At 37.7% G+C, this 16206-nt stretch overlaps 1 protein-coding gene across 4 annotated transcripts in view; it reads right to left on the bottom strand.

The window, feature by feature from the left end:
* Positions 1 to 16206, bottom strand: part of CCDC141 (coiled-coil domain containing 141) — a 206594-nt gene that overhangs the window by 21777 nt on the left and 168611 nt on the right. For all 4 annotated transcript variants that reach the window (XM_060152538.1, XM_060152535.1, XM_060152536.1 and 1 more), the window contains exons 18-20: positions 12127 to 12267; positions 11197 to 11385; positions 2415 to 2598 (exon numbers count right to left, since the gene is read on the bottom strand). In XM_060152538.1, the coding sequence (XP_060008521.1) occupies positions 2415 to 2598; positions 11197 to 11385; positions 12127 to 12267 (514 nt within the window). The remainder of the gene's footprint in view (positions 1 to 2414; positions 2599 to 11196; positions 11386 to 12126; positions 12268 to 16206) is intronic.

Genomic DNA, 16206 nt, shown 5'->3' with positions numbered 1-16206 from the left:
CATCTCTGCTTGACAAATCCTACCCACTCTCCAAGGTCTACCTGAAATGCCAACGTCTTTGTAAAAATGTTCTTAATCTTTCCCAACTGGATTTTACCTCTTCCTATTGGGATAATGATACAAATATCTATCACGTAGTGAGTGCTTATTATTTGCCTGTGGCTAGGCATTTTATATGCATTAGCTAACATAATCCTTCTCTGGTAGGTTCTACTGCATTTTGCAAATGAGGAATGCAAGGCTCAACAGAGCCTTTTCAGGTGACCCGGACAATAATTGGAGGAGAAGGGATTTAAACTTGGACTACTGGACTCCACAGTTCAGACCAAACTAGAATTATACATTGTTATGGGCTGAATTGTGTCCCTCTCAAAATTAATATGTTGAAGACTCAACACCCAGTATCTCAGAATATAACCATATTTGGAGATGAGGTCTTTAAAGAGTGATAAAGTTAAAAAGAGGCCATTAGGGTAGGGTCCCAATCCAACATGACTGGTGTCCTTATAAGAAGGAGAGACACCAGCAAACCAGGGTGCTTGTGCACAGAGGGATGCCCATATGAAGAGGCAGCAAGAGAAGAGAAGCCTCAGTAGAAACCAACTCTGTGAGCACCTTAATCTTGGACCTCTAGCTTCCAGAACTGTGAGGAAATAAATTTTTGTTGTTGAAGCCACCCAGTCTGTGGTATTTTGTTATGGCAGCCCTAGAAAACTAATACACACATTTTATACCTTTCTCACTGCATTTACCATATTGTGATTTCTAGGTACAGATTCTTGAATGATGGAACTAAGACTTATATGTCTTTATATCAAGCACAGCTCTGAGTACATAATAGGTACTCAAATTTTTTTTGCGATAAATTTATTTGCATTAAAATTCTGGGTTCAATAATGCTATAAGAATTGATATACTATTTCTAAATTATCTTACCTGATGCAAATTCTAAAAAATGCATAACTTCCATACTGAACAGATGAAGACTCATGCCATTCATTTATTCATTCAGTGGTTCATTTATTCAGCAAATATTTGTTAAGCACTTAGTATATACCATAATGCTGTGAACTCCCTTTTCTCAAGGAGCTTACACTCTAGTAAGGAGAGCCAGACAACAGACAAATAACCATACAATATGTCAGTTGGTGATAAGGCCTTGGAATACAAACAAAGCAGGATGTGGGATCTTGCATGATGGGAGGGTAATGTAACTTTTATGGTGTCATGTGAGTACTTCCCATGTGCTGAAGTTGAGTGGCACCGAAACATAGGGATTAAATATACTTCCCTTACCCTCAAGGAGCTTATGGTCAGTTGAGAAGACAGACAAATGGAAAGGTAATTATGCTACAGTGTGAAGAATACAATAACAGAGGAAAACATAAACCATCTTATAGGAGCAGAGTGCCTCCAGAATTTTTTAGTACACTTATACGGTAACTATAGTAGGAGTGAAACATCACATTAGTCTTCTTTAATTTTTCAATCTATATTTTATTGTTCTTATGTTTCTACCCTTTTCTCTGGAAAATCATTAATCATTCATTCTCAGTAATTTGATGTTAGGGAGTACAGTATATATTGTTCCACAAAATTTTTATGTCTATCCATGCATAGTGCTTCATGTAATAAGAGAAAATGTCCACCTGACAGTAGCTGTGGACAGCCAAATGAAGCACCTGGTGCTACCTTCCTTTGGGGCTAGATTTGCCCTGTCACTAGGAATTACTCTTGGCCTGTAGTTAACAATGTCAGGGAATGCATGAAAGTTATTCCTTTGCACCCTCAAGGACTGTCAACCCCCAGGGACCTTTTAAATGGGGCCTTCCCTCAGATAGAAAGACTTCTCAGACTGACAAAGTCATGGATAAGAGGAAAGCACAACCAGTGAGATGGTCGTTTGAGTTCTCCCATTTATTCCACAGTGAGAGGAAGACAAGGGAAAATCTTCCAGCTCTTTCTCATATCCACAAACCATAACGCTCACAGAAGTGAGAGGGCTGTAGACCTCAGTCTTAGCTTTCTACCTACTTTAAGTATAATATTATGGGAGTTTTGTATTTTTTTTGAGGAATCACCCTAGTGGAAATTAGATTTTTTTGTCTACATAAGCTGAGTATTGTTCTGGTTTTATTACCCTGAAGATGAACAACAAGAATGGGGAAGAAAGCAGAATTTAGAAGGAGGGTTTACAAATGGTCATTAAAAATCCACAGGCTTCATCTCCTACAGCCAGGAGTTCCTTCCTCTATTCACTACAGTTCACTTTTGCTCTTATCTTTAAACTTTTCCTTGAATAGGTTGGGGTAGTGAGGACCCTGAGGGCTTGCCATGCTCTGCTTTCCGTTGGATTAGGTTCACTAGAGATGTGTTCAATAGTGAATCAGTGGGTATCTTAAAAGAGACCTCACCATATAAGCGCTGAGCCAGGTCACTGATTTCCTGAATCCTTTCTTCTTGCTGAGGCACTGAGGGTGTGATAAACTTTTTGAACTGCTGAAGGAGAATCTCCACAGCTTCCTTGGTCTTGCACTCTGTGGAATATTTTCTAACTCTTACAACTGTGGCACTTGCATCTTCATACCAAAAGTGACACTAAATTAAAATGGGACAAAGCATAGATTAAAGAGACACCATCCTTCCAAAGTTCTTCATTTTGATCACTGAAATATCAAATTTCAATTTCCTCAAACTTTATATTCACATTAGTGTGAACTCTTTAAGTCCTAATAAGGAAAACATCACAACGTGATCATATACTTTTGCACTTGGAAATTAGAGTCAGGTAAGAAAGTAGAAGTATGGAAATCACTCTGATTTTCCTGCCTTCTTAGGTTTGCCTGAAGCATAATTCCTAAGAGGAATGTTGCAGACTTACAAGAACAGGCAGTCTAAAAAAGTATGTGGGAGGAGCTTCAAGATGGCGGAAGAGTAAGACGTGGAGATTCACCTTCCTCCCCACAAATACATCAGAAATACATCTACATGTGGAACAACTCCTACAGAACACCTACTGAACGCTGGCAGAAGACCTCAGACCTCCCAAAAGGCAAGAAACACCCCACGTACCTGGGTACGGCAAAAGAAAAAAGAATAAACAGAGACAAAAGAATAGGGACGGGACCTGCACCAGTGGGAGGGAGCTGTGAAGAAGGAAAAGTTTCCACACACTAGGAAGCCCCTTCACTGGCGGGGACGGGGGTGGCAGTGGGGGCGGGAAGCTTCGGGGCCGCGGAGGAGAGCGCAGCAACAGGGGTGCAGAGGGCAAAGCGGAGAGATTCTCGCACAGAGGATCAGGGCAGACTGGCACTCACCAGCCCGAGAGACTTGTTTGCTCACCTGCCAGGGCAGTTGGGGGCTGGGAGCTGAGGCTCGGGATTCGGAGGTCGGATCCAGGGAGAGGACTGGGGTTGGCAGCATGAACACAGCCTGAAGGGGTTAGTGCGCCATGGAGGGCCGGGAGGGAGTCCGGGGAAAAGTCTGGACGTGCCGAAGAGGCAAGAGACTTTTTCTTCCCTCTTTGTTTCCTGGTGCGCGAGGAGAGGGGATTAAGAATGCTGCTTAAAGGAGCTCCAGAGACGGGCGCGAGCCGCGGCTATCAGCGTGGACCCCAGAGACGGGCATGGGACGCTAGGGCTGTTGCTGCCGCCACCAAGAAGCCTGTGTGCGAGCACAGGTCACTATCCACACCGCCCCTCTGTGAGCCTGTGCAGCCCGCCACTGCCAGGGTCCCGTGATACAGAGACAACTTGCCCGGGAGAACGCACAGCGTGCCTCAGGCTGGTGCAACATCATAACCGGCCTCTGTTGCCGCAGGCTCGCCCCGCAGTCCGTACCCCTTCCTGCCCCCGGCCTGAGTGAGCCAGAGCTCCCGAATCAGCGGCTCCTTTAACCCCGTCCTGTCTGAGTGAAGAACAGACGCCCTCAGGCAACCTACACACAGAGGCGGGGCCAAATCCAAAGCTGAACCCCGGGAGCTGTGCAAACAAAGAAGAGAAAGGGAAATTTCTTCCAGCAGCCTCAGGAGCAGCGGATTAAATCGCCACATTCAACTAGATGTACCCTGCATCTGTGGAATACCTGAATAGACAACGAATCATCCCAAATTGAGGAGGTAGACATTGGGAGCAACGATATATATATATATATATATTTTTTTTTCCTTTTTCTCTTTTTGTGAGTGTGTATGTGTATGCTTCTGTGTGTGATTTTGTCTGTATAGCTTTGCTTTTACCATTTGTCCTAGGGTTCTGTCTGTCCGTTTTTTGTTCTTCTTTTTAGTATACTTTTTAGCACTTGTTATCAATGGTGGATTTGTTTCTTGGTTTGGTTGCTCTCTTCTTTCTTTCTTTTCTTTTTTTATTAAAAATTTTTTTTAACAATTATTTTTTACTTTAATAATTTTTAAATTTTATTTTATCTTCTTCTTTTGTTCTTTCTTTTCTTTCTCCCTTTTATTCTGAGCCATGTGGATGACAGGCTCTTGGTGCTCCAGCCACGTGTCAGGGCTGTGCCTCTGAGGTGGGAGAGCCAAGTTCAGGACACTGGTCCACAAGAGACCTCCCAGCTCCACGTAATATCAAACGGCGAAAATCTCCCAGAGATCTCCATCTGAACACCAATACCCAGCTCCACTCAATGACCAGCAAGCTCCAGAACAGGATACCCTGTGCCAAACAACTAGCAAGACAGGAACACAACCCCACGCATTAGCAGAGAGGCTGCCTAAAATCATAATAAGTCCACAGACACCCCAAAACACACCACCAGATGTGGACCTGCCCACCAGAAAGACAAGATCCAGCCTCATCCACTAGAACACAGGCACTAGTCCCCTCCACCAGGAAGCCTACACAACCCACTGAACCAACCTTAGCCACTGGGGGCAGACACCAAAAACAATGGGAACTAGGAACTTGCAGCCTGTGAAAAGGAGACCCCAAACACAGTAAGTTAAGCAAAATGAGAAGACAGAGGAACACAGCAGATGAAGGAGCAAGGTAAAAACCCACCAGACCTAACAAATGAAGAGGAAACAGGCAGTCTACCTGAAAAAGAATTCAGAATAATGATAGTAAAGATGATCCAGAATCTTGGAAATAGAATGGAGAAAATACAGGAAACATTTAACAAGGACCTAGAAGAACTAAAGAGCAAACAAACAGTGATGAACAACACAATAAATGAAATTAAAAATTCTCTAGAAGGGATCAATAGCAGAATAACTGAGGCAGAAGAACAGATAAGTGACCTCGGAGATAAAATAGTGGAAATAACTACCTCAGAGCAGAATAAAGAAAATAGAATGAAAAGAATTGAAGACAGTCTCAGAGACCTCTGGGACAACATTAAACACACCAACATTCAAATTATAGGGGTCCCAGAAGAAGAAGAGAAAAAGAAAGGGACTGAGAAAATATTTGAAGAGATTATAGTTGAAAACTTCCCTAATATGGGAAAGGAAATAGTTAATCAAGTCCAGGAAGTGCAGAGAGTCCCATACAGGATAAATCCAAGGAGAAACACACCAAGACACATATTACCCAAACTATCAAAAATTAAATACAAAGAAAAAATATTGAAAGCAGCAAGGGAAAAACAAATAACATACAAGGGAATCCCCATAAGGTTAGCAGCTGACCTTTCAGCAGAAACTCTGCAAGCCAGAAGGGAGTGGCAGAACATATTTAAAGTGATGAAGGGGAAAAACCTACAACCAAGATTACTCTACCCAGCAAGGATCTCATTCAGATTTGACAGAGAAATTGAAACCTTTACAAACAAGCAAAAGCTAAGAGAATTCAGCACCACCAAACCAGCTTTACAACAAATGCTAAAGGAAACTCTCTAGGCAGGAAACACAAGAGAAGGAAAACACCTACAATAACAAATCAACACAATTAAGAAAATAGTAATAGGAACATACATATCTATAATTACCTTAAATGTAAATGGAGTAAATGCTCCAACCAAAAGACATAGAGTGGCTGAATGGATACAAAAACAAGACCCATATATATGCTGTCTACAAGAGACCCACTTCAGACCTAGGGACACATACAGACTGAAAGTGAGGGGATGGAAAATGATATTCAATGCATATGGAAATCAAAAGAAGCTGGAGTAGCAAGTATCACATCAGACAAAATAAACTTGATAATAAAGGCTATTACAAGAGACAAAGAAGGACACTACATAGTGATCAAGGGATCAATCCAAGAAGAAGATATAACAATTGTAAATATTTATGCACCCAACATAGGAGCCCCTCAACACATAAGGCAAATACTAAAAGCCATAAAAGGGGAAATTGACAGGAACACAATCATAGTAGGGGACTTTAACACCCCAGTTTCACCAACGGACAATCATCCAAAATGAAAATAAATAAGGAAACACAAGCTTTAAATGATACATTAAACAAGATGGACTTAATTGATATTTATAGGACATTCCATCCAAAAACAACAGAATACACATTCTTCTCAAGTGCTCATGGAACATTCTCCAGGATCATATCTTGGGTCACAAAGCAACCCTTGGTAAATTTAAGAAAATTGAAATCGTATCAAGTATCTTTTCCAACCACAATGCTATGAAACTAGATATCGATTACAGAAAAAGATCTGTAAAAAATACCAACACATGGAGGCTAAACAATACACTACTTAATAACCAAGAGATCACTGAAGAAATCAAAGAGGAAATCAAAAAATACCTAGAAACAAATGACAATGAAAACACGACGACCCAAAACCTATGGGATGCAGCAAAAGCAGTTCTAAGAAGGAATTTTATAGCAATACAATCCTACCTTAAGAAAGAAGAAACATCTCAATTAAACAACCTAACTTTACACCTAAAGCAATTAGAGAAAGAAGAATTAAAAAACCCCAAAGTTAGCAGAAGGAAAGGAATCATAAAGATCAGATCAGAAATAAATGAAAAAAATGAAGGAAACTATAGCAAAGATCAATTATACTAAAAGCTGGTTCTTTGAGAAGATAAACAAAATTGATAAACCATTAGCCAGACTCATCAATAAAAAAAGGGAGAAGACTCAAATAAATAGAAATGAAAAAGGAGAAGTAACAACTGACACTACAGAAATACAAAGGAGAAGTAACAATTGACACGGCAGAAATACAAAGGATCATGAGAGATTACTACAAGCAACTATATGGCAATAAAATGGACAACCTGGAAGAAATGGACAAATTCTTAGAAATGCACAACCTTCCGAGACTGAACCAGGAAGAAATAGAAAATATGAACAGACCATTGACAAGCACTGAAATTGAAACTGTGATTAAAAATCTTCCAACAAACAAAAGCCCAGGACAAGATGGCTTCACAGGCAAATTATATCAAACATACAGAGAAGAGCTAACACCTATCCTCTCAAACTCTTCCAAAATATGGCAGAGGGAGGAACATACCCAAACTCATTCTACGAGGCCACCATCACCCTGATACCAAAACCAAAGATGTCACAAAGAAAGAAAACTACAGGCCAATATCACTGATGAACATAGATGGAAAAATTCTCAACAAAATACTAGCAAACAGAATCCAACAGCATTTTAAAAGGATCATACACCATGATGAAGTGGGGTTTATCACAGAAATGCAAGGATTCTTCAATATATGCAAATCAATCAACACGATACACCATATTAACAAATTGAAGGATAAAAGCCATATAATCATCTCATTAGATGCAGAGAAAGCTATCAACAAAATTCAACACCCATTTATGATAAAAACCCTCCAGAAAGTAGGCACAGAGGGAACTTACCTCAACATAATAAAGGCCATATATGACAAACCCACAGCCAACATCGTCCTCAATGGTGAAAAAGTGAAACCATTTCCACTAAGATCAGGAGCAAGACAAGGTTGCCCACTCTCACTACTATTATTCAACATAGTTTTGGAAGTTTTAGCCACAGCAATCAGAGAAGAAAAAGAAATAAAAGGAATCCAAATTGGAAAAGAAGAAGTAAAGCTGTCACTGTTTGCAGATGACATGATACTATACATAGAGAATCCTAAAGGTGCTACCAGAAAACTACTAGAGCTAATCAATGAATTTAGTAAAGTAACAGTATACAAAATTAATGCACAGAAATCTCTGGCATTCCTATACACTAATGATGAAAAATCTGAAAGAGAAATTAATAAAACACTCCCATTTACCATTGCAACAAAAAGAATGAAATATCTAGGAATAAACCTACCTAAGGAGACAAAAGACCTGTATGCAGAAAATTATAAGACACTGATGAAAGAAATTAAAGGTGATACAAGTAGATGGAGAGATATACCATGTGCTTGGATTGGAAGAATAAACATTGTGAAAATGACTCTACTACCCAAAGCAATCTACAGATTCAATGCAATCCCTATCAAACTACCACTGGCATTTTTCACAGAACTAGAACAAAAATTTTCACAATTTGTATGGAAACACAAAAGACCCCGAATAGCCAAAGCAATCTTGAGAAAGAAAAACGGAGCTGGAGGAATCAGGCTCCCTGATTTCAGACTATACTACAAAGCTACATATGGTACTGGCACAGAAACAGAGATATAAATCAATGGGACAGGATAGAAAGCCCAGAGATAAACCCACGCACATATGGTCACCTTATAAAGGAGGCAAGAATATACAGTGGGTAAAAGATAGCCTGTTCAATAAGTGGTGCTGGGAAAACTGGACAGGTACATGTAAAATAATGAAATTAGAACACTCCCTAACACCATACACAAAAATAAACTCAAAATGGATTAAAGCCCTAAATGTAGTGCCAGACACTATAAAACTCTTAGAGGAAAACATAGGCAGAACACTCTATGACATAAATCACAGCAAGATCCTTTTTGACCCACCTCATAGAGAAATGGAAAGAAAAACAAAAATAAACAAATGACACCTAATGAAACTTAAAAGCTTTTGCACAGCAAAGGAAATCATAAACAAGATGAAAAGACAACCCTCAGAATGGGAGAAAATATTTGCAAATGAACCAACTGACAAAGGATTAATCTCTAAAATTTACAAGCAGCTCATGCAGCTCAATATCAAGAAAACAAACAACCCAATCCAAAAATGGGCAGAAGACCTAAATAGACATTTCTCCAAAGAAGATACCCAGATTGCCAACAAACACATGAAAGAATGCTCAACATCATTAATCATTAGAGAAATGCAAATCAAAACTACAATGAGATATCATCTCACACCGGTCAGAATGGCCATCATCAAAAAATCTGCAAACAGTAAATGCTGGAGAGGGTGTGGAGAAAGTTGGTGGGAAGTTGAGCACTGTTGGTGGGAATGTAAATTGATACAGCCACTATGGAGAACAGTATGGAGGTTCTTTAAAAAACTAAAATTAGAGCTACCATATGACCCAGCAATCCCACTACTGGGCATATACCCTGAGAAAACTGTATTTCAACAAGAGTCATGTACCACAATGTTCATTGCAGCTCTATTTACAATAGCCAGGTCATGGAAGCAACCTAAGTGTCCATCAACAGATGATAGGATAAAGAAGCTGTGGCACATATATACAATGGAATATTACTCAGCCATAAAAAGAAATGAAATTGAGTTATTTGTAGTGAGGTGGATGGAACTAGAGTCTGTCATACAGAGTGAAGTAAGTCAGAAAGAGAAAAACAAATACCATATGCTAACACATATATATGGAATCTAAAAAAAAAAAAAAAACTGATTGTGAAGAACCTAGGGGCAAGATGGGAATAAAGACGCAGACCTACTAGAGAATGGACTTGATGATATGGGGAGGGGAAGGGGTAAGCTGGGACAAAGTGAGAGAGTGGCATGGACATATATACACTACCAAGTGTGTGGTGGATGGCTGGTGGGAAGCAGCCACGTGGCACGGTGAGATCAGCTTGGTGCTTTGTGACCACGTAGAGGGGTAGGATACGGAGGATGGGAGGGAGGGAGATGCAAGAGGGAAGAGATACGGGGATATATGTATATGTATAACTGATTCACTTTGTTATACAGCAGAAACTAACACACCATTGTAAAGCAATTATACTCCAATAAAGATGTTAAAAATAAATAAATAAAAAAATAAAAAGCATATGGCACTGAAAAGAATCCAAATATCAGCTAAAGGGAAGAAAAAAGCTCAAACACACAAAATCCAGCCTATGTAATTGAAATCATTTACAATACATGGATAAATTATTGCCCAAATAACACTCTAATAAATAAATTCTCTTTTAAGAATAAGATTTAGTGTATAGATTGAGGAAATATCATTTGAAGAATAGCATTTGACCTTTTCTTGATAGAAGATAGTCATATTTTCAAAAGACAGTGGAGAATTGAGTTTCTCACTGAAAATAAATAACTGTGATGGAAGAAGTGTCTGACCAAGGCTAGAAACACTTATGCTGAGTGAGAAATAGAAACACATGACTCTGTTAGGAGCTGGCTTTAAATAAGTGCCACAGAAGTACAGCGAACCTATACATCAGTATAGAAGAATGATCATTTCAATCCTCCTTAATGTGGTGTTACATCTAAAAGCTCTATTGCGTTAGTGGGAGAGACATTTTGTATCTCAGAATAATGGATTACAAAGAACGCTCAATAACTTCAAGTGTAGAGCTTCTTCACTATGAAGTATGCCAATAATAACCAACTTGCTATATTTCATGTAATCTGTGTATACTTTGCCATTTATCCTCTTGACAAAAACGAAATAATATCAATAACAATTTTTGTACCTGAAAAATCCAAGTATCACCTTTCTCTCTAAACATTTTCGAATTCTGTGAAATAAATGTCATTTTTGAGTGTTTTAGCAGATATCCAGCAGTGAACATAATTCCATAATGGTTAAACATATCTTGAGTTGATGTGGTTATGGAGAAATGAGAAAGTCTCATATGTTGCTGGTAAAAAGAGTAAATTAGTAAAATCTTTCCGAAGAGCAATTGGACAATACCATCAGAACCTTATAACATGCATCCCCTTTGGTCCAGCAATTCTGCTTTAGGAAATTAGCCTAAGGATATAATCATGAAAATAGTCATGATGCATGAATTTAATGACAATAATAGCCAATGCAGCATTGTTTTACAGCAGCTAATTTTTAAAAACAACATTACAACACAGATAACATTACAACAAGAAGAGGATACCTCTTCTATCAACTCCTGGAGATGCTCAGTCAGGTCCAAATTCTTCCTGTAATCTGTCACAACTTTGTCAAACTCATCCACATATTTCTGCAAATCCCTCATGGCTTCCAAAAGGACATTCACTTTATTATTTGGATAATTTAAGAAAAAAGTCTTATTCTCAACTTTTCCCATTTTCCTTTTCAAAGCCTGTGCAAAAAAAAAAAAAATTTAAGGACATTCAATTTTTATTTATGAGGCTAGTTAGTGATTAAATATTGCGGGAAAAACTTTTGTAGCTTCCTCCATTTAATATGTGAAAATCATAATTATTAAAACGCATTTTGGAAAGAATAGGTTTTGTTTCAGATAGTTTATTGATTCAGCAGCAAACAGAGAGAAAATTTACTGCATATCAGGATCTATACCATAGTTTGAGAATGCTACTAATGATTTAAAAAAAGACAGTGATCATAAAATCAAATATTTTATTGTCCTCAGTTAGCTCACTGTCTCCCGAGAAAGGCACTCAAATAATCTAGCCAGTATAAGTGACAAGGGGCTGCAGGAACAGGGGAGGAAGGTCCTGACATAGGTGGGTACAAGGAAAGAAAGGGGTATACAAGAGGGGGATATGTGTGTGTGTGTGTGTGTGTGTGTGTGTGTGTGTGTGTGAGAGAGAGAGAGAGAGAGAGAGAGAGAGAGAGAGAGAGAGAGAGGAAGGGGAGAGGCTGGGTAGATTTGGCAGAAATCATTTTGGAGCTGCTTCAAGAGATAAATCAATTAATTATGTATTTTACATGAAGTACCCAATTGTTATAAAAATTAAGGATGATCTTTTCAGTCCTAATGCTATAAAAAAGCCCAGGGGTTAGGCATCTAGAATTGAAATGCAAAATAATTTTGCAATAATTGCAGTAGCACGCACACACACACGTACTTTCTCATTACCTGTAATTTTTCAGCATACATATCTACTTGTTGAATTTGATATTTCAGAGCTTTTAGATTTCGAGCTTTTTCATTTTTCTTAGTGTAATTAAACTTCAAATTATTGAATTTCTTTTTGATGTCTTTGAATGACTCTTTGAGCTGCAGTTCAATAAAAAGAAACAGGTGATTTCCTTAAAATGAGAACACTAATATTCACTTGAAATAAATCTAGAAAGCTATACTTCAAAATATTCATAACCTTCGAAATGTATCCAGAGTGATTTTCAGTAGAAGACAGGTCTGCTAAGTGAATATATAATGTGAATTTAAACATATCCCCCCAATATAGGTAATTATAAATTGTTCTTAGTATTTTTTGATTTGTAATTTATAATTAGGATTACAGTTACGGAACATCCTTTGACCTTCAAACAAGAAAGTTTTTAACATACGATAGATTTTAAGCAACTCTAATTTTCTTATTTGTATTTATTTATTTGACATCACTTTACAACTCATTCTGTTCTCTGTGTGCTAATATTTGTTCCATATTCCAATGCTCTTATAGCCATCATGAATAAATTTATTAAGCCTCCAAGGAGCTGTCCATGTTGCAGAGGTCAATGGAGTGTTGACATTTAGACCAACGAGGACTTTAGTGGGGTGGAAGAGGAGACCCAGTATGACAGTCAGTAGGAAAAGGACTGTATTTGTCCAAATCCAGTTAAAAATTATTTTTCATGGGCAGTTTCCAGAAGAGATTCACTTCTTAGATATAAGCCATTAACTTCAGAGGTCCTTAAAAAATGGAATGTAAGGTGACAGTTGTTGCCTGTGGTGGCAATGCTAACTTGTATATAAACAGAGTGTATGGCTATACCCTGAAAACGGGGCATAGATGATGACTTTCTTAAGAATAAACAGTCCAACTTTACCAGTGAGCCAAAATTCTAAGCAGTCTAGTTCCATTAACAACAACACTTTCTGTGCCCTTCTCCAGATTCAAGAAGGATAAACATATTAACAGGCAATTCACTCTATATTATCAGCAAACAGAAATACAGAGAAAATATAAACCATCTCAGATTATATGGAAGCATTTAACAGCCAAGAATAAACAACGTCATGGTTGATAAATTTGAGCTATGACAAGAAAAGTCAGGAAGACATTAAAATTGTTTTCAATGACAGCAAGTAAATTATTTGGGAGGGAATAAAGGCTGGGCCCATGCTGGATTTTAAACTTATAATGCAGAAAAACATATTTGCCCCAGAAAATGCTTGCTTTCTCAAAATGCTTATTTCAAATTCTGCATATTGTAAAAACAGAACCGTGACCTTATCTTTAACATTTTCTGAAGACAACAATCTATAAAGCCCTAGCCTATTTGCATACATGGAAATTATTATACTGATGCAATTTTTGCATTTGCCACAACTATACTTCATCATCAGTGTTGTTTATTTTATATGGTAAATGAAATAGCTGAGCATTAGCTTTAAATTATAAGCACAGAGACCATGTAAAATATTTAAATTGATAAATCAGTAATATTATAAAGGAGTGGAAAGAACTGTAACTTCAAAATTTGAAAATGATTTCTCTGTTAGAACTCAGAAAAATATTTAAAAGATAATATTCAGTTGGTATATTTATGAAATAAACAATATTTAAATTTTTTGACATTTGTTGTTTTAATATGTATGTATTTGTTATTAGTGGGAAAGGACAAATGAAGTTGATTTTATGGGATTAAGATACAGACTTCCTCCTTAGTTAATCACATAAAACTTTGGCAGGAACTTTTTTCCCTTGAAGTCATAATCTGCAACAATAGGTGCAATAACTACCACATCTGAGGAAACCAGAGATTTTTGTATTAAAAAACATGTCCTCAATAGGGAGTTATTGTAATGAGTACAGAGTTTCTGTTTGGGATGGTGAAAAAGTTCTGGAAATGAATAGTGGTGACAGTAGTGCAACACTGTGAACGTACATTATATCACTTAACTGTACTCTTAAAATGGTTAAGATAGTAAATTTTATGTTATGTGTCTTTTACTACAGCTAAAAATACAATTTTTATTTTTAATAAAAATAAAGTAAAATAAAATGAAAGGAAAAAATACGTCCAGTCACTAACATGTATCCACTGGAAAATAAAATTTTATATTCTTTTTTCCCCCTTACTGTAACATGACATATATTATAAACTTCAGTCTAAAGAAAGGAAGAGGGGCTCTGTCATCAACCAGATAACCACTGGGTTACACCCGCTTGTTTAAGTGGGAAAAAATCAACATCTATTTGAAAACTATATGATAAATGAAGAAAGGCTGAGCCTTAACACTTTAATTCTAAGACATGACATTTAAAATCTACTTTGGATTAAGAAATTTAAGACTGATAAATGATGAGTACAAATTTATTTCTGTTTGCCTCAGAATGTATGCACTTCCACTGACAATGATTTATAAAGCCAAAGATGTTCAGGCGATATGGGTATGTGAAATGGGATCAGTTTCTTTCTGACACATGAGCTCCTTTGACAAGTTGCTGGCACTTTTCTCTTTTGGTCCCACTGGAAATCTATTTTAAATCCTGTACCTTTCCCAGCTCAAATTGAGGACTATGCAGATACAAGAGGAAGGCAGCAAGCGTGAACTACCTTCAGCAATCAGATTTTCAGAAAACATCCAGCCATGCCTAAGTTTCTTACCTGCACATTCCAATACGAAAACTTAACTTCCCATCTAATCTCCACATAACTTGTGATCATATTTTTAAGGGAACTGAGTGCCATGGTTGCTCGGCTGTGGTATCATTGTTCACGCAGCTGTTTCTAACTTTAGTTAGCTTGTCAACAATGGGGAATGGTGTAGATGGCCAAGACAACTGCTCAACTGGAGCACAGAAGCAGGAAAAAACACCCAAAGCTTGGGGCAAGAAAAAGTTTACCCTATTCGAAATCTTTAAATGTTGTTTTAATTCATACTGATAAAATTTCTGAAAGTCTTAAGATAATCAGGAGAAAGATATTTTTTCAAATGAACAGTGCAATTTTCCTATCTTTCCATATGTTCAGCTCCTACATGTTTGCTGTGGAAGAAGCGGACTAATTTAATACAACTATAATTAGAAAAAAAATCATTAAGACTTTAAAACTGCAGTTCTTTTGAAACTAGCATAATGAGCATCTTCACCAAATTTCCCAGGGAGCAGTAAGCCTCTCTCAGGGTTAGGCATAAACAAAAACCTCTTAGAGAAGAAGCAGAAGGGAACAAGATGGACAACAAGGAGGCTGGCTTGCTATTTTTAGTCTTGAGGAAGCTGGTTGAGGCAACTTTGGCACAAGAATGTATTATCTGTGAGTCTGTTGCTGGCAAGGCCAATTTACGTGAGGGACATGAGACATTTTAAAACTAAGAAAATGTATTTAAAACAAGAGCTTTTCTTAGAACTATGGCACACAATTGTCCAGAAGCAAAAATACAAAACAAATAGTCCATTTCTCTTAATGTCCATTTCACGAGCTTAATTTCTTGCCCACCATTTTGCCTACTCCAGAAAAAAAAACCTTTCTGATTCTCATTTTCAGTAACAGAAAGAAGGCTGCAATGCCATCACTTCCCAGGGATGCCTGTATTTGAAATGAAGGGACCCAAAGACTCATAACTTAACCTGAATGATTTGCTACAATTATTAACAGTAGAATATTTAGGCTTAGTGCTGGAGAGACTTTGGGACAAGACTTTTTGGGCCTCCATCTGTCCAGCAACCACACGGCTGTCTTCCTGTGCTTACCATCAGTCTTGTAGAAGCAGGAAATAGGGCCGCTTGGAAGGAGAAGACAATTGCTCCATTTTAAATTGCAGGTGGCAGCATATCTCAGTAACGGCTATTTTATCCACTCTGCAAGTTTTGTTTGTTCATAATATATTTACATTTTATTTTCTGGACATGATAACCACGATTTTAAACTTTAGCTTTCTATCTTCTTCAGTAAGAAGAGTCATTTTGCAGATGTTAAACACAAAACTTCTAACAGATTCTAACCCTATGGGATGGACATTTTCAGAACAAATTATAATCTTTCC

The sequence above is a fragment of the Lagenorhynchus albirostris genome, chromosome 6 (assembly GCF_949774975.1).
Source record: "Lagenorhynchus albirostris chromosome 6, mLagAlb1.1, whole genome shotgun sequence".
Lineage (NCBI taxonomy): Eukaryota > Metazoa > Chordata > Mammalia > Artiodactyla > Delphinidae > Lagenorhynchus > Lagenorhynchus albirostris.
Note: the sequence above shows the minus strand (reverse complement) of the source record. Positions and strands in the feature narration are given on the sequence as shown.